General features: G+C 32.8%; 5 protein-coding genes across 5 annotated transcripts in view; 4 read left to right on the top strand and 1 right to left on the bottom strand.

The window, feature by feature from the left end:
- Nucleotides 1–24,964, bottom strand: part of LOC143194296 (calcium/calmodulin-dependent protein kinase kinase 1) — a 266,228-nt gene that overhangs the window by 213,418 nt on the left and 27,846 nt on the right. The gene's annotated exons all lie outside the window — the stretch shown is intronic.
- On the top strand, nt 10,724–12,111 carry LOC143194303 (uncharacterized). The gene is made up of 3 exons (XM_076400996.1): nt 10,724–10,887; nt 10,951–11,021; nt 11,416–12,111. The coding sequence occupies exons 1-3, from the start codon at nt 10,815–10,817 to the stop codon at nt 11,920–11,922; spliced, it is 651 nt and encodes a 216-aa protein (XP_076257111.1). The 5' UTR covers nt 10,724–10,814; the 3' UTR covers nt 11,923–12,111.
- On the top strand, nt 13,654–14,871 carry LOC143194305 (uncharacterized). Its single transcript, XM_076400997.1, has 3 exons — nt 13,654–13,797; nt 13,859–13,929; nt 14,435–14,871. Exons 1-3 carry the CDS (start codon nt 13,725–13,727, stop codon nt 14,777–14,779), a joined length of 489 nt encoding a protein of 162 aa, XP_076257112.1. The 5' UTR covers nt 13,654–13,724; the 3' UTR covers nt 14,780–14,871.
- Nucleotides 18,971–20,301, top strand: LOC143193629 (uncharacterized). The gene is made up of 3 exons (XM_076399954.1): nt 18,971–19,131; nt 19,194–19,264; nt 19,792–20,301. Exons 1-3 carry the CDS (start codon nt 19,059–19,061, stop codon nt 20,299–20,301), a joined length of 654 nt encoding a protein of 217 aa, XP_076256069.1. The 5' UTR covers nt 18,971–19,058.
- Nucleotides 23,535–24,925, top strand: LOC143193628 (uncharacterized). Its single transcript, XM_076399953.1, has 3 exons — nt 23,535–23,686; nt 23,764–23,834; nt 24,419–24,925. The coding sequence occupies exons 1-3, from the start codon at nt 23,614–23,616 to the stop codon at nt 24,923–24,925; spliced, it is 651 nt and encodes a 216-aa protein (XP_076256068.1). The 5' UTR covers nt 23,535–23,613.

Raw genomic sequence — 24,964 nt, 5'->3', positions numbered from 1 at the left:
ATTAAAAAAACAATTATATTAAATATTAGTAGTATTAAAACAAATTATAATTACCGAAGGTTGTAAGTTTATATCATCTGATAGATTTGCAAAAAACAGATCATATTAGAATTTGACAATCAACTTATATAAAGCGATCAAATTATCAATAAACGCTAGTATTAACAATAAAAGAGCACAAGATAATTTGATTGTAAGGTATTATAAAAACGAATTGAAACGTAAAATAAACGAAAGCAGTTGTGTGTTTATTTATATTATACTGGCTTGGTTGGCGTAGTGGTACAGGCGGCAGAACGGTCCGCCTACTGTTGCGATAGTGGAGGGTTCAAATCCTGCTGGGGCATGGTCGTAAAATGTATGTTTGTGATTGTCATGGGTAAGAGTTCCCAGTCACGCCAGTAACCAAGCTGGGTAAGACCGATTGTTTTCTGGAATGATTTTTAAGTTGGTCCCTCGCCAGTCTATAGGCTTAATGCCGAGAACCATAGTTCAGAGTCCACGTTAAACAGTATATTCAGTCCAGATAAACTCTTTTTGGTAAAAAGATACCGTAAAACATAAGAAAAACCAAGGTAAGGAATGTCGAAAATGCAATTTATATTCATATTGCTATCGCTGATGAAAATACAAAAACAAATTTAATGACTTTTATAATGTGATATAATATATATTTAATATTATTTCGATTTCTTCAATTAATTGTATTAAAAACACGACACGTTGCTAGAATGATTTTCTTGTTTATTGTCAGACTCTATCTAATAGTGGCTTATAAGAACAAAAAGGCTATTATATAAGCTTAAATAAATTTGAACAAGAATTAACCCAGATGTTAACATGCTTGAAAATAACTTTACTCTCGGTTGGAGTTTTGATTATCCAGGCAACAGTGAACATCTTTAAATTGGATTTCTTTGACGGTTTCTACCAAGCACGCCGTAAAAATCGTTAAATTGTTGCTTGTAGCCTCAGCCTCAGGACCATATACGAAAGAAAAGTAATAATGATTGAGATTGGAAAAGTCTAGTTAACCAATGCCAAAACAAATTATTTTTTATTAAATAATATACTTATAAATAAAGAAAGTTGTAAGTTTGTATCTTCGGACAGATTTGAAAAAAGCAAATCGTATTAGAATTTTTTTTAATTAATCTCTTGGAAAGTCAACAATCTGTCCGTGGGCAATAGGCATTATTGTTTGAATTCCGTTATATAATATAACCATCCTTACATGTAGAAGATCACTTCTGTAAGTGATCTGCTGCACAATTTATAATCTAAATCTTATTCTAGATACTATTCTCTTTTAAAGTCTATCCTAACTTATTCTAATGACTATTCTAATTTATTCTAGAAACTATTAAATTTCACTGTGTGTCTATTAACCAGTTCGTATGGTAGTTTGCGTTTGAGCCTACACACTTCACTGTCATCGCGCACACTCAACTATTTGGCGAGTGCATTAGGATGCACTAATAATCTTTCAGAGCACTTCGTACTAGAACTTCGAATCACACTCGTTATGGGTTCTATGTGAATGTCGCGTTGAATCAGTTTGTTGGACTCGTATCCACGATGACTCGCAACACTTTATTCTGGAACCTCTGGAGAATATCTATGTTAGATTTGCTAGTAATATCCCACAGTTCAATAACATAGGTCCATATGGGCCTAAGTATTGACTTATACAACAAAACCTTGTTATCTAATAATAATTTAGATTTACGCCCTATCAGCCGATACATTTGGTTTAGTTTAAGCCTAAGCTGTTTGCGTTTTGTCATTATATGTTTTTCCAGACGTCTATCAAAATGCATTCCCAGATATTTAACGCTGCTTGCTTGCAGAAGTTCATGCTGATATTGGATCTTTGTGTGATGATAAAACCGCTGTATCGTCAGTATATGTTTCAACAGTAGTGTTTCCTGAGGTCGGTTGGTCAGCTGTATACATAAGATATAACAATAGGCTGAGAACACTGCCCTGCGGAACACTGAGAAGACACTATATATATATATATATATATATATATATATATTAATGTTATTATATTTATTACATATTTTTATTATATTTATTATAATTTTTTTGTTAAAACTATTTAATTTTTTTTGGTGTTAGATATTTATTTATTTAATATTACAATGGGTAGGCAAAGCAAAGATGCAGCATGTATGTTTAAAAAAAGGAAAGAAACAATGATCGGAAATAAAGAGGGCTTCAGGCTCCGTGGTCCGCTAAGTAACCTAGGTGAGCAACTTCGTTAGGGAGCTAAACCTTCAACTATTACACCATAGAAGCAGTTGTCGGCAATATTTTTACAAGGTCTCATATGCTACAGTTAGTGCTTATAAAGTAAACTGAATGGGTTTCACACTGAACGACTTCCAATTTTCCGTCACATCAGCTTAGCACCTACATAACATTATACTCATATATCTGATTATTTTAGATAAAAAATATGTGAAAACATTATACGTGCCTTTGAAATTTGAGCGCTTCCATCGATTTCCCACCAGCAGATCCTGATTTGGTTACAATGGGATCACCTCGGAAGTGCACTCTTTGGAATGAAAAAGAATTTTGATAATCGGCCCATAAATGACGGAGAAACCGGCGAACATACATTAAAAGAAATATACAGCCGAACACAGAACCTCCTCCATTTTCGAAGCCAGTTAGAAATAACTCGTTATCTGACCATATATGGACATTATTTTGCAGAATTTTCTCAACGAATTTCCACCGAAACTTTTATAATGTGTGAAAATTTATTTAACAGTCAATAACAGTAATAAAAGAATGTCGATTTATCTGGGATTTTGTTCTTATTGGGGTATTAGTAATTTGAGACTAAATAAACTCAATTTTATGAAACAAACGGTTTCAGGATACTGGTAGCCGATATGCTAACCAGCGAGATATTATACATTTAAAAATATGTATGTACAGATAAAGTATAATTGTAAATATAATAAAAGAAAGATTAGGAAAAGGCAGTATGAAAGTTGCGAATATAGAGATGCTTCAAATCTGCTTCTCCTTCAATTAAATATATATTAGAAGATTAGAGTGTTTCGTAGACGTTAAGAACAAATAGGAGATAGTATCAAAATTGAGTAGCTTCTTCATTATCATTGAACCATTTTCGCACTTATTCAATATTTCGAAACCAGCCAAGCCAAACTATGTTGTATCGATCAATTGGTCATATCGGAAGGAGCTATGTCTGATAAGTAATCTGCAATAGTATATCTTTCACAAACCTTGTAGTGTAGCCGACGGTTATCATGCAAGTATAAGATTTTGCAGTCGTTGTTGCTATTGCTTGTCATTTTGATTGTAATATGTCATTTAATGTGTTCATTTGAGTGTCTACCTAGTAACGTGTCATCATGATTTGGCAGCGTCGTAATACGCATAGCAATTTGCAATTGACATGAAAAGGCAGACTGGTTTTTATATTGAAACTTATGGATAGAACGATAATAAATGCGACAACAATCACGGCAAAATTCTAATATTAGAAATGTTTATCTCTTCTTAACAAGACTATTTATAGGAGTCCTGTTTCAAACTATGGAAATGAAGATTCAAGTGTTCTCTAACCCCAAACCAAAAGGAATTTAAAGGTAACAGGTGTGTGCAAAGTCCTCTATGATAGCGGAGATGTGTTAATAAGGAAAATTGGGAGAAGGCTAAGTATACGGATAAAAGAACTACAGCGATATGTGATGATAAATACTGAATGGATACTGACCAAAACATTCAACTCAATAATATTGAGTATAAGCGATGGAACAATTTCAACTAAAACCGTGGCATAAGGCCAACCCTGTCTGTCATACTATCTTCTCGGTTGGCCACTTATCTTTAAGAAGGATAACCTGATTAGGGAGCTCCAGTATCAGAGCTCCCGCTTTCAAGATGAAATTTATATGGACTGAAAAACATTGGCCAATTTTAGTTAATCAGAGCGGCTACAATCTGGAAGCTCCAGTTCAGAAGCCAGCGTTCCTAAAATATGTACAATATATATACATTCGTTACATAAAATGGCCCCGATCTTTCCAGATTGTTTACCGACTTTAGCAAAACAGATATTTCAACAAATAAACGACAATGTGAGTTTATTCTTGCGGAAGAAACGAAATATTTAAATTTCCAATCTACGAAGCCATTTAAAATCAAACAATATAAAACAAACGAATCACGATAAATTGGCGGGCATTAAAAGTAAAATCAGAAAATACAGACTTTATCTGATCGAAACGGACGGAATGCGTATATATATATGCTGACAAAAACAGTCGTTTAAAATCAGAAACGGGAATAAACGTCTGGTTTCGGAAAAATAATAACGCGTTTTTATCGATCTAGTGCGCTCCATAAAGCTGTCCGACAAACTTACGATAGTTGGCTGTAAGATATTTATCTCCGTTTCTGTTTCTCTGTTTTAACATACATATAACTTAGACAACAACTCAAATTTTGAATATTATGTGTCGGTCTTGTTTTAATGTTCGTCCCAACTGAGGACATACTTTTCCTGCTGAATTATAATAATATCTATTTAGAATTTCCCCATAAAATTTTGGTTCTCCAAAAGGTTTATTATCTTTATTTATTCAGTACTCATTAATTGGTTATCGTCGCAACTGGAAGTCTTTGATACTCTACCTATAAAATTTTGCTCCTTATTAGACAAGGCAACAAGATCAAACAATAAAAATAAACACAGTACATAAAGTTCTTAAAAAATGTTCTTAAATGGTTTAAAATGCCACTTTCGGATTTTCTTTGAAGAGAGAATTTGAGATTCCGCTAAGTACAATTTTGTCAAAATTCAGCGGTTTTTTAATCAAATTTGAAATAGTATGTTCAATACGCTCCATGGTACTTCAGTTAACCAGTTTCAGTTCAGTTTAGTAAACTTACTGTTAACTAGGCCAGTTATAACTAGAAGACATTATAACTAGAATTTTAAAAACTTATCAATACTATAGAAGTTTTAAAGAACCTCTTTCTTGTTCTCACTTCTGATATTCCAATATTACTATCCTACAATGAATTCTCGTGTGTTATTTCAATTTAAGCAATTATGTAATATAATGTAGTATATATATATATATATATATATATATATATATATATATATATGTATATATATATATATATATATATATATATATATATATATATATATATATGTATATATATATGCTTCTCTTAATATAAAACAAGTATATATATATATATATATATATATATAATAATCATAAAATACCAATATTAAAAACAAAATTATTAACACATAGGAAATATCAAGAAAAACTAATATGGAAGTACACCAGACAAGTCCTTAACTTAAGACCGGTTAAGAGAAGATGGCACCTTAAGCGAACCAGGGATGGAATGTATGTGATGTATACATAATATTTTTTTATTTCAAGTTTAGCGAGATTGGATAATAAAATATAATAAAATCAATGTATTATTTTGTAAAGAATTTTAATAAATATTTTTTTAATAAAATAATCTTTTAGATTTTGAAATAGTGTTCTATATTTTTCTCAAAAACTAACTTCCTTTCATTGTTTAATTTCATCAAGAAATTATTACTAAATAAAGAAAATTAGAAGTAAAAAACTGATACCAAGAATAAATAGAATATTTGATTTAACGTCATCGTTGATAAAAATCATTAGTTTATCAGCCAGCCAACAATTCCATATTAAAAATATGGAAATTAAATACATAAAACTTATTTTCTTTTAATATTTATAAATAAAATAATATCAAGATTGATAAAGCATATTAACAGGCGAAAATTCTTGCAGCACGAGCGCCGTTATCGTGATTCACTTCAATCACATTACCTGACCAAAGGAATATGTAAATGAGTTGACGAAAAAGGTCATTCGAAGTCCGAGGCAGTCGGAAACGGCCGCTCTCAGAAAAAGGCATAACGCGTTTTTATCGATCTAGTTCGCTCCATGAAACTCTACGATAAATTTATGATAGTAGGCCGTGAGATATACGACTCGTAGATATTTATTAACAAAAGGGTATACATAATGCAGTGGGAGAGACATAAAAATATTTATGTCCGGCATAAAACAAATTAGAGTATTTTCACTCTATAGAGGCTCCATAATCACGATAATGACCATCTAGAAGCAACATGTCCGAAAATAAATCGTTCTTTTTATCGATCGGTTCATTTTTATTGTCCTAACCTTGTGACTTAACAAGAAAGTCAAATATCAATAAAGTGTAGTTTAGTATATTTATTTATTCAACATCTAAGGATGGATGAAATGAAATAATTTTGAAGGGTTTCTTGTATATCCAAAGCCTTATTGTGAAAAATTCCTTATACTATTATTATTATTTAAAATATTGTCCATTGTTAGTCAGTCTTTTCTCGTAATTTTTCTGGTAGTACTTGAATTGTACTATAGAAAATCGAACGGTTTTTTTTAAGGTTATCTAGGAGTTTTCTTGTATCTCATTTTCAGGTCTCTTAAAGAATTAAATATATATAATATCAAAAAATCATACTTATTACAATAAGCATATTATTTTCGTTTTTTGAAATAAATGAAGAAAAGTGAATCTTGCTTTCTTGAATCAATCTATTTTCTGCAATTTTTATAAAAAGCGAACTCTTGTCTCTTTAACTAACAGAGTCTGAAATGTCCCGAGCCTAACACATAGTTTAATTTTTTTCACTGATTTTCAGTTACTGCGAACCATCAAGAGAAAACTGTTAAAATTTCATAATGTTCTACTCATATGAGTTATTGCACTAAGAGTACACTTTTTTTTTGTTATTTTCCAAACAATTGACCAAAAACAATTTCGAGTTTTAATTTTATACTTCATAGAGAGAAAAAACCTAATACCAACACACCAGTTTGGATTTATTAACAAGCATTCAACAATTGCCAGGTCCACAGATTAACAGATTTTATTGAAAAAAATCTACGGAAATAAAAAACTATGCTCAGCTATATTCTTAGATTTAGCACAAGTTTTCGATTTCGAAGGTCTGGCATAAAGGCCATGTTCATAAACTACAGAAAATGTTGCCAAAGCAACACACCGAATTATAAAAATCGTACATTATAACCAGAATGTTTAGAGTCAAACAATGAGATGCTTACTCTACAATAAAAGAAGCAGATGTACCACAAAGAAGTGTACTGGGGCCAATGCTTTATCTACTCTACACTTGTGATATATCACAAATGGAGAATATTACGATGGCTACATCAGAAACAACAATATAACGTGGGTTTGCTGACTTCAAATGTGGCCGTAGAGGCACCGATGATATAGAAAGCAGTGAGCATCCAAATGAGAATCTCGTCAATCGTTTTGAATGATCTAAAAGTGAAGTTGCATGAGTTAGCTAACATCATAAATATATAAAAAGAATGACTCTGAAAAAGCTCTGTTCAAAGTGGGTGTCGCGTTTGCTCACTGTTAGTCAACAAGAACAGGAACGTATTGATGATTCTGCGCGGTATTTCGCCTTGTCTAAGGGTAACGAACCGGAATTTTTGCGTCGATATGTAGCAGTGGATGGACATGGATCCATCACTTAACTCCGGAATCAAGACGATCATAAACTGACTCGTCAGTAATTGGTAACAGGCCTATTTTGAGGCAAAAGATAGATCGTTCTACAAAAGTGCTATTGTGATTATTAAAAGAATGATTGTGTGGCTTTTGATGGAGATTACGTTGATGAATAAAGTAAATTTAGACAAAATCCTGTCAATGGCAATAACAGTTGATGATATAATATAAATTATGATAGTAGCATAACTTTTATCTTAATTCAACAGTAAGAGTAAAGATTCCTGCGGATACTATTTAGTTGTCTTTGGAATTGATAAAAAAATTCTTTTTTCACATTTATTCAAAATCTTAGCAAAAATTCATGACAGAACTTTAATTTGAATATAGTAACGAAATAATCCAATGGTATAGAAAACCTTCTATTAAACTACCAAATGTAAATCTTATAAAATTAATTCACAATACTACAGAATTTGTTGAAAAAGTGTTTTAAAAAAATTGGTATAATTTATTATCATTTCGTCTTAGCTGGCTACACTTGGCGAATATAACTTAACACTATTAGACTATCCGCTAAAACAATTCTAATTTCCTATTAAAAATGCAAAGTGTACTGAAACATTAACACAAAATTCGAAGTATTAGGTTGAATAATAAGTTCCGGCGTTTTTTCCATTCCAAGACGCTACTTTGCATTTCGTCTGTTGCGGCTATCGGTGTTGTTTTTGCGGCCTCTCAATACATCCTCGAATGGAAATGAAATTAATTTATTTTATCTGTTTTCGAACAAAATTACGGATTTTCCATCCAATACACGTGACAAATGGTCCGCGTTGCGTCTGTTAATGTTAATGTGCTGCTTCTGTTTAAGAGTTTAAGGCCGAATTATGCGTTTTATGACGATACTTTATTAAGCGTTGGAAATAATTCGTAGCGTCTTAACTTTATCACAAATAATATAGTTAAAATACAAAATGAAAACAAATACGACTGAACACATTTCTTCATTAATATATATCTCAATGAATTAATATTCATTAAAAGTGTATAAAGGTATGCAAGATAATTATCAATGCACAACAAAATTAGGAAATATTAAAGGCCAAAGGTCTTGAAACCTAATTGAAGACGGACAAATTACAGTAATTAACACTGGTAAAGAATTTTCTAAATATTTACCATATATTTGCAAAATAAACTTGAAGGAGGAGGTCAATACAGATCATATGATGAATAGAAATTTTATTGAAGGTATTTAGTTAATCAATCTTTACACTAAATCGTAAAATAGTTTATGTTATATATCAATTTTTTATTATTCACTGCCGTGATCATAGAACAGTGACGCTTAAGAAATAATGTATTTTCCCAAATTTATTTGGTCCCTTTAAAATAATTCCCTTTGGATACAGAGCATTTATGCTTTTTTCCAGCTTTCGCAACAATTGTTGATACCGATTCCAGTATTATTTGTAACAACAGTTCTTTGATATTTAGGTAATATATTTTATGGAGCTAAATCAACCGAATAAGGAGGCTGGAGACATGAAGATTTATTACCTCATAATTCCGACCATCTAAATTAGGTTTATACAAACACCATATAATTTTCAAACAATACTCGTCGGTAGCCGGCTTGGTGGCGCAGTGGTAAAGGCGACAGGACGGTCCCTATACTGTTGCGATAGTCGCGGGTTGAAATCATGCTGGGGCATAGTCGTAAAATGTATGTGTGTGAATGTTTAATATTAATGGTTGTTCTAGGCAATGGTGAAAAATCTGACGAGGAAAATGATCCCAGTCACGCCAGTAACCAGGCTGGGTGAGACCGGAATTATTCTAGGATGATTTCTAAGTTGATCACTCGCCCGTCGGTAGGCTTAATGCCGAGGACTGTGGTTCGGAGCCCACGTTAAACTGTAGGTCCAGATAAACCCTTATTAATAAAAGGAGACTTTTAAGAGAGAAAAACATACTCGCTGGTGACATCAAAATTATTTAAAATTGAAATATATGTCATCACTTTTTTATGAATCTGCTTTTCATAAAATAGAACACAGTAAATGTATATAATACCATGAAAATGGTAAATATTTTAATTAAAACAGATATATTGCATAATATTAAATAATTACTTAAAATTATAAAAAAAAATACATAAAAATTATGTCTTGAAATTAGTGAAAAAAATTAAAAATTATTACAGTGCCACCAAATAATAAATTATCGAATAATTAAATAAATTAAATGTCCTGTCTTTACCTGCGATTTGCTGCTTTTTTTAATACATTAATATGTGTATTATCTCATCCCAATATTTTCAATATCCATTTAAATTGCTACTATAATTCACTATTCATTAAAATGATGTTGAAAATCCTACAAGTTGGACCAATTCAAGCAATTAAGCCATATATTGAAAAAATTAAAGTTTGGTCGTTATTTTAGTAGAACCACGATAAATTTATTCTGCAATATAATAACAACGTAATGGAAAATATGGTAATATACAAGGAACTCCAGACAATAGTCTTCTCCATGGATTGTTTCTTTCAATTGCGGAAAATTCCTATCGGTAACAACAATAATTTGATAAAATTTGACTTAGCGGTACACCAATTATTATAAAGATCTTCAAAAATTAGTTTCAAGAGACACATTTTTAATATATAGTAAGAAATTCCTAGAAAATGGGAGAACTCAGCCATCAGCAATATCTTGAAAAATAATATTGCACAACAATATATACACAAATATGAAAAAAACGCTTAAAATTAATTCACCGTTGCTTATATTCACGGACCACAGTTCACATACCTGTGCCAAAGTTAGACTGGTAATATTTATCGAAAAAAAAACTAAATTGCTGCGAATTCGGTAACATAATCTCGTTATTACTTTCATTTCCAATACATTCTGAACGTCACCGATTATTCTAAACGATTCCGATCCTTCTAAACGTTATTTAAATTTCAAAATAAAACAAACTATAAATCTGAACGTGAACGGAATATTTGATTTTTGACCAGGTGTGTGCATGTATGTGTGTGTCTCTCCAGTAAGTGAGTTAAAAAAATGTGGTGGGAGATATCGATTACGACATATATATTGTACTCGGACATCCCTACAATCATCACATCCATCAACTCGTTTTTTTGGAACTTTAACAGTTTCAGTTTATCCTACTGTTCAAAAATCTTTCACTGATCTCTATTAGCAAAATGAGATTCATCCCAACTTTGTGTGTTCTTGTTTTGGTGGCTTTGTGCGGCGCTTCTCCAGCCAAACGTCAAAGTAAGTTTTTCAAAGATTTCTATTTAAATACGTGTTCAAATATTTCTTTCCATTCTCTCGTAGGATCAGCCCCAAGAGCTTACATGATTGGTTATTATGCCAGTCCTCGATATGCCAGACAAGAAGCTCCTGAGGTAGGTATTATAACATCAAAAATATGTTAAAAGAATTTTACCAGTTTTCACATCCAAATTATTTGCTCCCTTTTGTTTTATTTATAATTTTCTGATAGATCTTCTTATTGTATAATTTTACAGAAGACTAGTGAATTACATTTAATATGTTTGCTATTCATGAATTCATGCCTTTTTCTTCAATGTTATTACATGATGTACAAGGTGTTTATTATTAGATAATTTGGCTTAGAATCCTACAGTTCGTTAACAATATTATTATTTATGCGAAAATAAATTCAGAATTTTAAATTCGTTTTAAATTCGTTATTTCTAAATTTAACTGAGACCATATACGATAATAGTTGTCTGATAGGATTGTTGTCTTATTGTATAATATATTCTTATTATTCAGGCACTAGAAGAACCTTTACCCGAAGCTGATGTTCCACAAGAACCTGAAGCTGAACCACAACAAAATGCTGTTGAAGAACAAGAAGCACCCGCTGAACCCGAAACCACCGAAAGTGTTGCGCTGGCTGCTGCTGAACCTGCCCCTGAACCATCTGCTGATCCAGCTGAAGCCCCTGCAGAAGAAGCAGCCCCATCCGCCGAAGATGAAGCTCCCGAAACCCTCGCCGCACCAGCTCCCGCCGCCAGCTGGCCCTTCGGTGGTGCCGGAAGAGGTCAAGCATCCTACAACGCTTTCTTCCCAATTTTTATCGCGGGAAACTCCGGATCAGGTCGTGGTCGTTCGGCCAATGGTGAAGAAGGTGGCTCGGGATCCGCCACCGCTATTGCCAACTCGTTCTCCACTGGAAAGAATAGCGTAGCCAGTTCTCACGCCACCTCCTTCGGTGATCCCTATGCTGCCGCTGCATTGAGAAACGCCGGACTTTTCAACCCAAGTGCCGATGCTTAAAAGTTAACCAAAATTCGAGCACACACTCTAATATCACCACTTTAAGATTGTTTTAGGAACAATTGAATTAAGTAAATAAAATATATACGTTATGTATATGCTGTAAATTATCAAGTAATATAAACAATACCTTCTGTATTTGTACAAAAACCATTATTGAAAATTAAATAAAGTCTAGTTATAAAAGAATTCAAATGTCTCGTTATATCCCCTAAACAACATAAATCTGAGAATAATACAGAAAAAGTCTTTGAATATATTTTACCTACCCAACAAATGTATTGTAAAATTATCTGAAATGCTCATGAATTGATGGAAGATATAAATAATAAAAAGTTGCAATAAGGTCACTTAATCCAATAGATTAAAGATTGTGATTCCCAGTGACTATTATAGAATATTTTTTATATTAAGAATAAATGTAAAGTAAATGGTTACGTTGATGATAATTTGTATATTGATTAATTATTTCCAAATATTAACTCTAATAGTTAATGCTTTTAGTTAAAGGCCAATGTAAGAAATGTTTCAGATAATGTTAGGAGAGTAGTGTGTTAATTTAAATTACAATGTATAAATGTGTGACTTTCACTGTTCAAACACAGAGCCTAACTAACTCATATTAAATTATTTGAAAATTTTTAGCAATATACAAATTGAACTGGTGCCATCCGACAAACGGTATAGAAGCGCTTCTTCATCTTCTTGAATAAGTCTATTTCATCAAACCAAGATGAAGTTGCAGAAGGATGTACAATAAACTGTTTGAATGAAAGTGTTTGAATTGAGAAAATCTTAATGCATTTTTTTAATTGAAAAATAACTTGCTCAATTCCCTACTCTGGTTTTCCACTCGTCTGAAAATACACAAGCATTCTGGATAGGTAAGTACCTACCATATAACATACGTACCTAGATATGCATACCTAACTAGAAAACTCTTCATTAAAGCGGTTCCTTACCAAATTATTTTGTCACGTTTCATTGGTATGGTACCAGTGCTATTACACTATACTATATCGTCAGAACATGAGGTTGTAACACAAATATATCAGTTGAAAATTAAAAAAAATTTGACTGAAATTTCATTTATTTTTGTAAAAATATTTTATTTTATTAAAATCATATTCTCGCATAATCATATCAATCCCATAATCATCCCAATCCATTATTATATACATAAGTATTTTATCCATACACATTTATGTACTGTTATGCTAATGTTTTATTATACACTAATAGTAATTATAAGTGTATTAAATATTCTTTGTAGTCGCCAAATAACATATACACCTTGGGACGCCCCAATAATTTGAACGAATCGGGATGCAAAAAAACGTTTCTTGAACCAATTTTCTCAGCTACTACCAAGAACCAAAGTTCAAATCAGTTGACAAAATCTGATGAACCAGACATACTATTCAGTCAATTTAATTCACTACATAATTCTTTTCACCATTACTTATTATAGTTTAATATTATTTCTATTTTACTTCTTTCATTTTGTACATTTTTATATTAATCATTTAAATAATTAAACTCGTCTTTGTGCATTAATTTACGCAAAGAAGAGAGAAAATAAACTGTATTTTATTTACTACGTTTAGTTCCCTACTTAACAGTTCAACACCAGCTGTGTGTGTCTCCATGTAAGTGAATTTTAAAATAATGTGGTGGGAGATTACGATATATATTGTACTAGGACATCACAATCATCGAATCCATCACCTCGCTTTTTGGAACTCAGCAGCAGTTTCAGTATATTCTACTGTACAAGAGTCTGATTGATCCATATTAGCGAGATGAGATGCGTCCCAGTTTTGTGCCTTTTAGTTTTGGTGGCTTTGTGCGAGGCTTCACCAGCCAAATATCAAAGTAAGTTGTTCAAAGAATTGTTAAAATATATAATCAAATGTATCTTTCTCATCTCACGTAGGAGCTGCCCCAAGAATTTACATGATCAGTTATTATGCCAGTCCGCGGCATGTCAGACAAGAGAACCCTGAGGTAGGTATCCACAGTATTATTAAAAGTCTTCGTCAGATTTCAAATTCAAACTATTTGCTGTCTTTGCTTTATTTCAAATTTGCTGATGTATCTTCTTATCTGAACCAAATTACATTAAAAGAAGACTAGTGAATTACCTTTAATATAATTTCTGTTCCCTTGGTGATTTATATTGACCTCTTGTTCAAGTTCATTGTGCAAATATATGGTAACTACAAGACAAATTATTTACTATTTAGTATTAATTACCATCACCTGTTTCTGATTAATTAGAATGCATGCTCTTTTGTGTCAATGTTCCTGCTTGATATACAGACTGTTTATTAACAGATAATATGGCTGCTAATGCTGTTGTTAGATATCAGTATTAAGTAATCATTTACTTCGTCTTGAAACATTGAATAAAACAAGAATGAAATAATGCATTAATATTACGTACTAAAGTAAAGTACTAATCGACTGATATGACTGTTATCTTATTTTATAATGCATTCCTGTTCTCCAGTCTCTGGAAGAACCTGAAATAGCTGATACTCCTCAAGGACCAGAATTCCAACCACAACAAGACGCGGCTGAAGAACAAGAAGTCCCCGCTGAAACTACCGAAAGCGTTGCGTTGGCTGCTGCTGAAACATCCGACGAACCATCTGCTGATCCAGCTGAAGCCGATTCAGAAGAAGATGACGTTCCAGGGAGCTGGCCTTTCAATGGTGCAGGAAGTGGTCAAGCATCCTACAACACTTTCTTTCCACTATTCATCGGGGAAAACTCCGGGTCAACACGTGCCAACTCATTATCCATTGGAAAAGGGAATGTAGCCTCTTCTCATGCCACCTCCTTTGGCATATAGCATAAAATGTTAGCCCCATTTCGAAAAAACGCTCTAACGTAAACAATTTAAAGTTGTTTTGTAATAAATTGAATATTGAAAATTGAATTGAAAAGTAATATTAAGATAACACTTTCTGTATTTGCACATAATCTACTAATGAAATAAAATTTAGTTATAGATACATCTAAATTTTTCTTTATTTCTCTTCAACCCATATTTTTATATATTACAATCTAAGAAGAATACTGAATATGGCTTTAAATATATTTAATTATCTCAAAAATGTATAGTCAAAAGTACCCAAAATGTTCGTAAGTCAATAGACGATGCAAATAATTACAGATTGCAATAAGATCACTTAATCTAATAGAACAATTACTTTAGTCTCCAGGGACTATTACAGACTATTTTTTATATTAAAAAGATCCTAAAAGTAATTAAGTAGATCATAATATTAACATTGCGATGACAATTAATTGTTTCCAAATCTTAACACTAATACTTTCAGCTTTTTTACTTAACTCAGAAAAATTGTCTCTCACTCTAAGAAATATACATCATATAATATCAGGAAAGCAGTTCTGTGTATATTTATATTAAAATAAACTGACTTGGTTGGCGCAATGGTAAAGACGACAGGACGGTCCTTCTGCTGTTGCGATAGTCGCGGGTTTGAATTATGCCGGGTAATTGTCGTATTTATGTTTGTGATTGTTTAACATTTGTGATTGTCTTTAGGCAAGAGTGCAATATCCGACAAGGAATATTATCCCACTTACTACTGGCGTAAGGCTGGGTAAGACCGGATGTCTTCTGGGATCATTTCTATGTTGGTTAATCGCCAGTCGGTAGGCTTAAGTAGGTCCAGTCCAGATAAACCCTCGTTGGTAAAAAGGAGACTTTGAAATATACTAAAAAAATTCTGTAGTTCGAACTCAAATACTACTTAACTTATATTAAGTTGTTTGATAATTTTTAGCAGCATATAAATCGAACTGATGTCATTTTAAAAACAACACAGAAGTGCATTTTCTTGGATAAGTCCGTTTCAAAAATGAAGTCACAGAAAAATGTGTAATAAAATTGAGGGTCTATGAATTGAGAAAATATTCATGAAAATTCTTTAACTGAGGTTTTATTTACTTTCGGAGATACATAAGCATAAACTTCATTTGGATAGGAAAATACGTAAATAGGTAATTCTTTAATAAAGCAGTTCCTAATCAAAATTATATTGTTATGCGTCGTTAGTTGGACGCCACTGTCATCATATCATGTTATATTATTATTGTAGTTATCACACAATGATATAATGATATAGTTCTAATATGATACAGAATGTTGTATAATCACAAATAGGCCCGGTAGGTATATGCCAGAGTAACATGTTCATATTAACTACTGTAATAATGGACGTTCGTATATGTATAATAAAATTAGTATTATATATTATTTATATTATTCCTAATATCAAAAGCTAAAGGTGCTCTTTTCTACAGATCAAGTAAAACTGAACTTTGTTTAAATACACTAATACGATATCGTAGATATTTGCTAACTTTTCATGAGATATAGAGCGTGTTATATTATACAGTGCATGATAATTTACTTATATATATTAAATAACAAAAATAATATTGCCAACATATGGTAATATTTTAAAATATCATTGTCAGTTTTATTCCCAATTTTTTAGTTATATTAATGAAATTTTATGTATCTTCCTGCTAATTTTAACTTAAGAAGTTGCTTATATTTATTTACGCCTATTTATTAAAATGCCATGTCTTCGAGTATGAACGGGAAATATTGTTGGACGTACAAATAATGCAAAATAGTCCTTGACTGATAATATGTATTTAAACGGCCAGGTAGAAAAAACACGAGTGTAAGTAAAACCCGAGAGCAACACAGTGATTAGAATTATGAATAGAAATGTAATCTTCCTCGGGTATTTAAGTACAAAGTTGCATTGGCAGGTTTTTGTTTTACCGCTGCGCATCGGGAAATACCTTACTTCCACTGTTAATTATGCCACCAGAACCATTGAAAACACTGTTACCTGCCGTCACATCTCGATGTAAATTATTTTTGAGTAAAGCTCTTAATAAATAAAAAAGTCAAACAAATAATAAAGTCTATTCTTGCTTTCCAATAACGTCGTTTGGATCAACAAAAACCATTCAGAATGAGGATGGTTTCAATTTTGAATCAACATCAATAGTCAGAGCCAAGTGTACCATCAAGCCGTTTCATTGATTTGTTTACAACTCTGAGGTACTACAATGTAGATGATCCAAGGCAATCCTCATTCTTATTATGCTTTGCAATATCCAATGATATTTTGGAATGGAGAATATATATATCCTTTAAACATTAAACAGAGAAATCCAATGAGAGGTTCACACATTTGCATTATTTTATTTTACTTTTTTTGTACAAGTAATTTCTTGGTATTTTATTTATATTTTATTGTTCAAGTGCAGAAATTAACGCGATGAACTTCTACGCAAGCTGACTGATGATCCCTGCCTATCAATATTATAAGATTCTTAGATGTCTCCAGCTGTTCCATGAATACATTGTTGCTATCGTTCTGAGGACTGCTTGTATTTGCCTGATGCTATCAGTAATGTAGATGGAACAACTGCTACTGACAACATTGATATCTACCGTATACATTGCATTTTACATTGTATTGCTTCCATCATATTATACTAGTAGTCCCTGTCATATAAAATAATATATTCAAGGTGTCATAACATTTGTGTATATATACGGGCGGTCAGATCTGTTCACACCTCATTTACAGCAATCTTCGAAGGTGAACAGACATACACCTATTGATACACATACACATAATGCAGAAATAGGTTAAATGGAACTACAGAAGAAGTAAAATTAAAAGACCAGGTTGAAAACGCATGTGTAAAGCAAAATCAACAAAATGCATGCCAGGTTCTATTCTAACATCGAAAGGGAATACTCGTCACATTTACAAGTCATTATCGGCATGGAAAATATGCAAATACTATCATACATTGCGGACGGTCTTTGCTGCGTATCAGGAAAAGTTTCACTTCTATAATAACATAATTATACCAGAAAAATTTAAAATATTATCAGCTGATGCCACATCGAAATAGTTTTTGCTTAAATTTTTTTGCACAAAAAACCTCCAATTTCATCTTAATAAAGTCGAATTGTGATTGAAACCGTAGCGTATCAAAGCATATAAGACAAAATCTATCTATGTGACATTCACCCTTTCTAGAAGAACATGTCCCTCAGTAAAATTGAATAATTATGAACTTCCGCAAGCAGACAACGTTAAAAGTCTGGGAATGCATTTTAATCGACGTTTGACATGGAAAAACATATAGTGACAAAACGCAAACAGCTTGGGATTAAACTAAACCAAATGTATTGGCTGACAGGGTGTAATTCTAAATTATCATTAGATAACAAGGTTTTGCTATATTAGTCAATACTTAGATCCATTTGGACTTATGGTATTGAACTGAGGGGCATTAGTAGCAAATCAAACATAGATATACTCCAGAGGTTCCAGAATAAAGTGTTGCGAGTCATCGTCGACGTCCCATATTACGTGCCCAACAAACTAATTCAGCGCGATATCCCCATAGAACCCATAACGAGTGTGATTCATACTGTAATTGAGAAGTACTCTGAAAGACTAGAAAAAGAACATAGAATAATATTTAATAGTCTCTAGAATAAGCTAGAATAGTTTTTACAATAGAAAATAAGATAGAATAGTATCTAGAATAAGATTTAGATTATAATTTGTACAGTAGATCACTTACTGAGGTGATCTTCTACATGCCAGGATAGTTATATTATATAATTGAAATCATATAATAATGCTTATTGCCCACTCGTAGATTGTTGACGTTCTAGGAGATTAATAAAAAAAAGTGTTGTTTCCAAATGACATCATTGTAGCAACAACAATCATAATGAGTGTGGCCGTAATTTTGAATCAACATCAAGAATCAGACCAAGTGTATTCTCATATTGGATCGCTCAACTTGATCAATTCAATTCACTTTATCCAATTTCAATACAAAACAAATTATAAATCTGAACGTGTATAGAATCTTTGATTTTTGGCCAAGTGTTAACAAAAATGTGGTGGGAGATATCGATTACGACATATATATTGTACTCCGACATCCCTATGATCATCATATCCATCAACAGGTTTTTTTGGAACTCAAAGCAGTTTCAGCTTTTTCTACTATTCAAGAGTCTTTCGTTGATCTCTATTAGCAAGATGAGATTCGCCCCAGCCTTGTGCGTTCTTGTTTTGGTGGCTTTGAGCGGCGCTTCACCAGCCAAATATCAGAGTAAGTTATATAAAGAAATTTTTTGTATATATGCTCAATTGTTTCTTTTTATTCTCCTGTAGGACCTGCTCGAAGGGCTTATATGATCCGTAACTATGGCAGTCCCCGATATGCCAGACAGGAAATCCCTGAGGTAAGTATTATAGAATGCACAATATTTTTAGATTTTATTTAATTTTCGCATTCAATTTGTTTGCTGTCTTTGCTTTGTTTAAAAATTGCTGATTGATCTTCTTATCTGAACCCAATTATGTTAAAAGAAGACTCATAAATTACCTTTAACATGTTCTCTTGATGATTTATATTGGCCTCTTCTTCAAGTTCATTGTGCAAATATATGGTAACTATCAGACAAATTATTTACTGTTTAATATTAATTACTACCACCTGTTTCTGATCAATTACAATGCATGTTCTTTTATTTTAATGTTCCCATTTTATACACAAACTGTATTTATAAAGGTAAATGAATAATATATATATATATATATATATATATATATATATATATATATATATATATATATATATATATATAATAATAAACGAAGAAAACATAAAACGAATAAAACATAACTGATATAATGTTTTAATTATTATTAACTACTAGTTGCCTGATATGATTTTTATCATATTTTAAAATACATTCCTATTCTCCAGGCTCTAGAAGAATCTTTACCCGAAGTAGCTGATGCTCCTCAAGTACCAGAAGCGCAACCACAACAAGACGCAGCTGAGGAACTAGAAGCCCCCGCTGAACCTGAAACCACCGAAAGCGTTGCGTTAGCTGCTGCTGAACCTGCTGCTGAACCAATTGCTGATCCAGCTGAAGCACCTGCGGAAGAAGCAGCCTCGTCCGCCGAAGATGAAGCCCCCGAAACCCTCGCCGCACCAGCTCCCGCCGTCAGCTGGCCCTTCGGTGGTGCGGGAAGCGGTCAAGCATCCTACAACTCTTTCTTCCCAATTTTTATCGCGGGTAACTCTGGATCAGGTCGTGGTCGTTCGGCCAATGGTGAAGAAGGTGGCTCAGGATCCGCTACCGCTATTGCCAACTCATTCTCTATTGGAAAAGGCACCGTAGCCTCTTCTCATGCCACCTCCTTCGGCAATCCCTCTGCCGCCGCTGCACTGAGAAATGCTGGACTTTTCAACTCAGGACTTGAATCTTAAGAAGTCAGTCCTATTTAGAACAAACATTCTAAAATCTCCTTAGGATTGTTTTTGGGTCAACTGAATCAAGTACATAAAATATATAGATTATATGTATACTGTAAATTATCAAATAATATTAGCATAATAGCTTCTGTATTTGTACAAAAGCTATTTACTGAAAATCAAATAAAGTTTAGTTATAAATATATCTAAATTTTTCATTGTTACCCCTAAATTCCTGAAAATTTTTCTTACATAAATTTCAGAGTAATATAGAAAATGTTTTTTAATATATTTTACTTTTTCAAGAATCTATAGTAAAAATTACCTGAAATTTTCAAAGACAATACAAATAATAAAATGTTAAAACAAGGGCTCTTAATATAATAGACCAATTTCAATAGACTTCAAGGACTATAGCAGACTATATTTATGTTAAAAAGATCATGAATGTAATAGCCACATTAAGTAGATCATAACATTAACATTATATTACTGATAATTTGTAGATTTATTAACTGTTTCCAAATATTAACACTAATAGTTAATGCTTTTAACTTTTTCAATTCTCCCAGACAAATTGTTTCTTAATCTCTAAAATATTTATATTTATTAGATGATATCAGTAAAACAGTTTTGTGTTAATTTAAATCAAATAACACATAATTTGATTACTGCTGTTGCAACTTAACCACTAATTAGCTTATTTTTGGCGCGCGAGCTCAGTTTTGACCAAAAACAACGACGAGTTGATTATTCGGACCGCTTGAAGGACGAAATCACCGAAAAATGGGACGCATTTAAAGAAAAAAAAAGTGCTGCTTCACCAAGACAATGCAGCCTGTCAAAAATCCATGAATTGGGCTTCGAATTGATTCCTCAACACTGTATTCTCCAGATCTGTCCCTCAGCGACTATTTTCTGTTCTCAGATCTCAAAAGAATGCTCGCTGGGAAGAAATTTTCGTCGAATGAAGAGGTGATCGCCGAAACTGAGGCTTATTTTCAAGCAAAGGAAAAAAATCGTACTACAAAAATGGTATCGATTTTACCCTTGAAGGGAATTATGTTAATATTAAAACCTAATTTTGCCAAAAAAATGTGTTTTACTATGGTATTATTTCGTCGGCTGGTGGGGCGGTAGTAAAGGCGATAGGACGGTCTTCCTACTGTTGTGATAGCCGCGGGTTCGAATCCTGCTGGGGCATGATCGTAAATGTATGTTTGTAATTGTTTAAAATGTGTGATTGTCCAAAGCAAGAGTATAAAATCCGACAAGAAAAATGATACCAGTCACGCCAGCAACCAGGCTGGGTAAGACCGGATGTCTTCTGGGATGATTTCTAAAGTTGGTCACTCGCCAGTCGGTAGGTTTAATGCTGAGGACCATGGTTCGAAGCCCACGTTAAACTGTAGGTCCTGTCCAGATAAACCCATAATTGGTAAAAGGAAACTTTAAAATATATTTAAAAAAATATTTCAGAAATTAAATTGTTTTTTTTTTATTTAAATTTTATTGGTCAATTAAACCTAACGTCAGGGCTGTCACTTCGTGAGCGTGGCCGCACCTGCGTGGCAAACTTGATCAAAAGACCAATCAAATGTCTTCACAGCGAAATGCTTTTTAAAGGTGCCTGTAATGTAGATTTAAATTGGCCAATCGAATTATTTGAAGAACCGATATAACCCCGTCTGGGCAAAGCAAAACTTTTCGCCAGAGATTTCTATTTAGTTGACTCTCTATTTCTTTATGTTTATAGTCACTAGTCACCCGATAGGCTGTTGAGATATCTGGCAGAGTGACAGTTTTATGGTAACCGCCGCATATACCATATTGACACATTATTCATAATATTGAAAGTAAAAGTAAAAGGTGAAAAACAACCCTTTTATAGGATACAGTGTGTGTTAATTAACAGTAATATATAGAATAAATAAAACAAAATTGCCAACATATGGTAACTTTTGAAATATTGTTATTGTCAATTTCATTCCCAACGAGTTTAGCTATATTAGTGAAATTTCGTCTACATTTCCGTTCATTCTAACTTAGAAAGCTAACATACTTATAGTTATTTATGTGTGTATATTAAAAGAAAATGCCACATCCTAGAGGACGAACAGGATATATTACTCGACACATAATGCAGAAATAATTCGTAACTTTCGGTTAAAAGTGATTTAACTTGACTGATACTATAAATTTAGGAGATCAGGTTGCATACATAGTGATCGGCGATATGGGAAAAATACAAACTTTGTCAGGTATTTAAGTGCAAAGGTGAATCCGCCATCTTTTGCTCCGCATCAGGATTTTTTTACTTGTATTGTTAGATATTATCTAGTGCCACATCTTAATTGATATTGGTTTTAGGTAAAACTTCAAGGTTCAGGGTGTATCAACAAATTGTTTCTTTGTCTTCAATACCTGATGCCCACAAAATTTTTACCAATCTATTTTATAGGTGATCAAAAATTACCCATCGAGAGGATGGAGGAGAGATACATTATTATATATATATATATATATATATATATATATATATATATATATATATATATATATATATATATATATATTGATTATCCCTACTGATTAAAATAATTTCATTCTTTGATGCTGCTAGCTATTTCGTCAATACAATTTTGAAAAGTATGCGAAAATTGAAACTGAGTAATTACGATACATTAAATTTCTACTACATTCATTTGTCTGATGCTATCATCACTAGCGTAGAAGGAACATCTGATATCGACCGCATTGGTACCTACCATATATATTCTTCCATTAATCATATAATGGTAGTCCGCGTCATATGCAAGACTATATTCAAGACCATTGCAAGGCAATTTGGCATTTGTGCATGCATCCAGCATTACATATATTATATGCACTATTAACTGGAACCATATCCAAATTGTTTTCGTCTAAAATTCATAAAGATAATTATTGTTTCTATATGACATCATTTGAGCCAATAAACATCATTCATAATGATTTTGAATCAACATTAAGATTCAGGGCCAAGCGTACTATCAAACTAGTTAATTAATTTTGATCAATTCATTAAAATTTGTTCAATTTAATATAATACAAACTAAATATCTGAATGTGTACGGAATATTTAATTTTTGGCCATGTGTATTTGTGTGTACGTGTCTTCATGTAAGCCAATTAAAAAAAAATGTGGTGGGAGATATCGATTACGACATATATATTGTACTCCGACATCCCTGTAATCATCACATCCATCAACAAGTTTTTTGGAACTCAAAGCAGTTTCAGTTTATTCTACTGTTCAAGAGTCTTTCATTGATCTCCATTAGCAAGATGAGATTCGCTCCAGCCTTGTGCGTACTTGTTTTGGTTGCTTTGTGTGACGCTTCACCAGCCAAATATCAAAGTAAGTTATTCAAGACTTACAGTCAGTAAGATTTTATAAAATTCATTTGAAATGTTTCTCTATTTTTCCTCTCATAGGAGCTGCCCCAAGGGCTTACATGATAGGTTATTATGCAAGCCCCCGATATGCTAGACAAGAGAACCCTGAGGTAGGTATTATAAAACCAACGTTTTCGTGAATTTTCGATATATTTTCATCAATAATTTTATATTTTTGATTTAAATTAGTTGCCAACTTTACTTTATTTATCATCGGCTGATTTATAGTTTTATCTGAAAAAAACTGCATCAAAACAAAATACTAGTTAGATGCCTTTAATTTGTTTTCTATTCCATTGATGATCTATACTGACCTCTTTTTCAAGTTTATTGTGCAAATATATGGTAACTATCAGACGAATTCTTTACTATTTAGTATTAATTACTACCACCTGTTTCTGATTAATTAGTATTCATGCTCTTTTGTTTCAATGTTCCTACTTGATGTACAAACTGTTTATTATAAGATAGTCTGACTATGAATAAAACTGTCAGATATCAATATTATTACTAGGTCAAGGCTTATGTAAAAATATCTCGAGAATTTAACTTCTTTTATTTCTTCGTAACATCCAATAAAGCAAAAAAGGAATAATGTATTAACACTTATTTGTGAATTTAACTTAGACTATATAATATATTAGTTGTCTTACATGACTATTATCTTTTTTTATAACACATTGCGATTCTCCAGGCACTAGAAGTACCTTTACCGGAAGTAGCCGACGCTCCTCAAGAACCAGAAGTTGAAACACAACAAGACGCTGTCGATGAACCAGAAGCTCGCGCTGAACCTGAAACCACCGAAAGCGTTGCGTTGGCTGATGCTGGACCGTCCGCCGAACCATCAGCTGACCCCGTTGAAGCCGCCTCAGACGAAGCAGCCCCATCTGCCGAAGATGAAGCCCCCGAAACTCTTGCAGCTTCAGATCCCGCCGCCAGCTGGCCCTTCGGGGGTGCCGGAAACGGTCAAGCATCCTACAATTCTTTCTTCCCAATTTTTATCGCGGGAAACTCCGGATCAGCTCGCGGCCGCTCGGCCAATGGTGAAGGAGGCTTGGGATCCGCCACAGCTATTGCCAACTCATTCTCTGTTGGAAAAGGGAGCGTAGCTACTTCCCGTGCCACCTCTTTCGGCAATCCTTCTGCCGCCTCTGCATTGAGAAGCGCCGGACTCCTCAACCCAGGACTAGAAGCTTAAGAAGTCAACCAAATGCCGAACAAACCCATTTTAGTATGA

The sequence above is a fragment of the Rhynchophorus ferrugineus genome, unplaced genomic scaffold (genome assembly GCF_030347505.1).
Source record: "Rhynchophorus ferrugineus isolate W39M unplaced genomic scaffold, kcgeb_rfMv2 rfM3, whole genome shotgun sequence".
NCBI classification, from domain to species: Eukaryota; Metazoa; Arthropoda; class Insecta; order Coleoptera; family Curculionidae; genus Rhynchophorus; species Rhynchophorus ferrugineus.
This window is presented reverse-complemented; position numbering and strand designations above follow the sequence as displayed.

What these genes read in the sequence shown, in the direction of transcription:
- LOC143194303 (XM_076400996.1), top strand. Translation starts at nt 10,815, where the DNA reads ATGAGATTCATCCCAACTTTGTGTGTTCTTGTTTTGGTGGCTTTGTGC. An exon ending in TTCTCCAGCCAAACGTCAAA is followed by an intron (nt 10,888 to 10,950) that starts GTAAGTTTTTCA and finishes ATTCTCTCGTAG; the next exon opens with GATCAGCCCCAAGAGCTTAC. An exon ending in CCAGACAAGAAGCTCCTGAG is followed by an intron (nt 11,022 to 11,415) that starts GTAGGTATTATA and finishes CTTATTATTCAG; the next exon opens with GCACTAGAAGAACCTTTACC.
- LOC143193628 (XM_076399953.1), top strand. Translation starts at nt 23,614, where the DNA reads ATGAGATTCGCTCCAGCCTTGTGCGTACTTGTTTTGGTTGCTTTGTGT. An exon ending in TTCACCAGCCAAATATCAAA is followed by an intron (nt 23,687 to 23,763) that starts GTAAGTTATTCA and finishes TTCCTCTCATAG; the next exon opens with GAGCTGCCCCAAGGGCTTAC. An exon ending in CTAGACAAGAGAACCCTGAG is followed by an intron (nt 23,835 to 24,418) that starts GTAGGTATTATA and finishes GCGATTCTCCAG; the next exon opens with GCACTAGAAGTACCTTTACC.
- LOC143194305 (XM_076400997.1), top strand. Translation starts at nt 13,725, where the DNA reads ATGAGATGCGTCCCAGTTTTGTGCCTTTTAGTTTTGGTGGCTTTGTGC. An exon ending in TTCACCAGCCAAATATCAAA is followed by an intron (nt 13,798 to 13,858) that starts GTAAGTTGTTCA and finishes CATCTCACGTAG; the next exon opens with GAGCTGCCCCAAGAATTTAC. An exon ending in TCAGACAAGAGAACCCTGAG is followed by an intron (nt 13,930 to 14,434) that starts GTAGGTATCCAC and finishes CCTGTTCTCCAG; the next exon opens with TCTCTGGAAGAACCTGAAAT.
- LOC143193629 (XM_076399954.1), top strand. Translation starts at nt 19,059, where the DNA reads ATGAGATTCGCCCCAGCCTTGTGCGTTCTTGTTTTGGTGGCTTTGAGC. An exon ending in TTCACCAGCCAAATATCAGA is followed by an intron (nt 19,132 to 19,193) that starts GTAAGTTATATA and finishes ATTCTCCTGTAG; the next exon opens with GACCTGCTCGAAGGGCTTAT. An exon ending in CCAGACAGGAAATCCCTGAG is followed by an intron (nt 19,265 to 19,791) that starts GTAAGTATTATA and finishes CCTATTCTCCAG; the next exon opens with GCTCTAGAAGAATCTTTACC.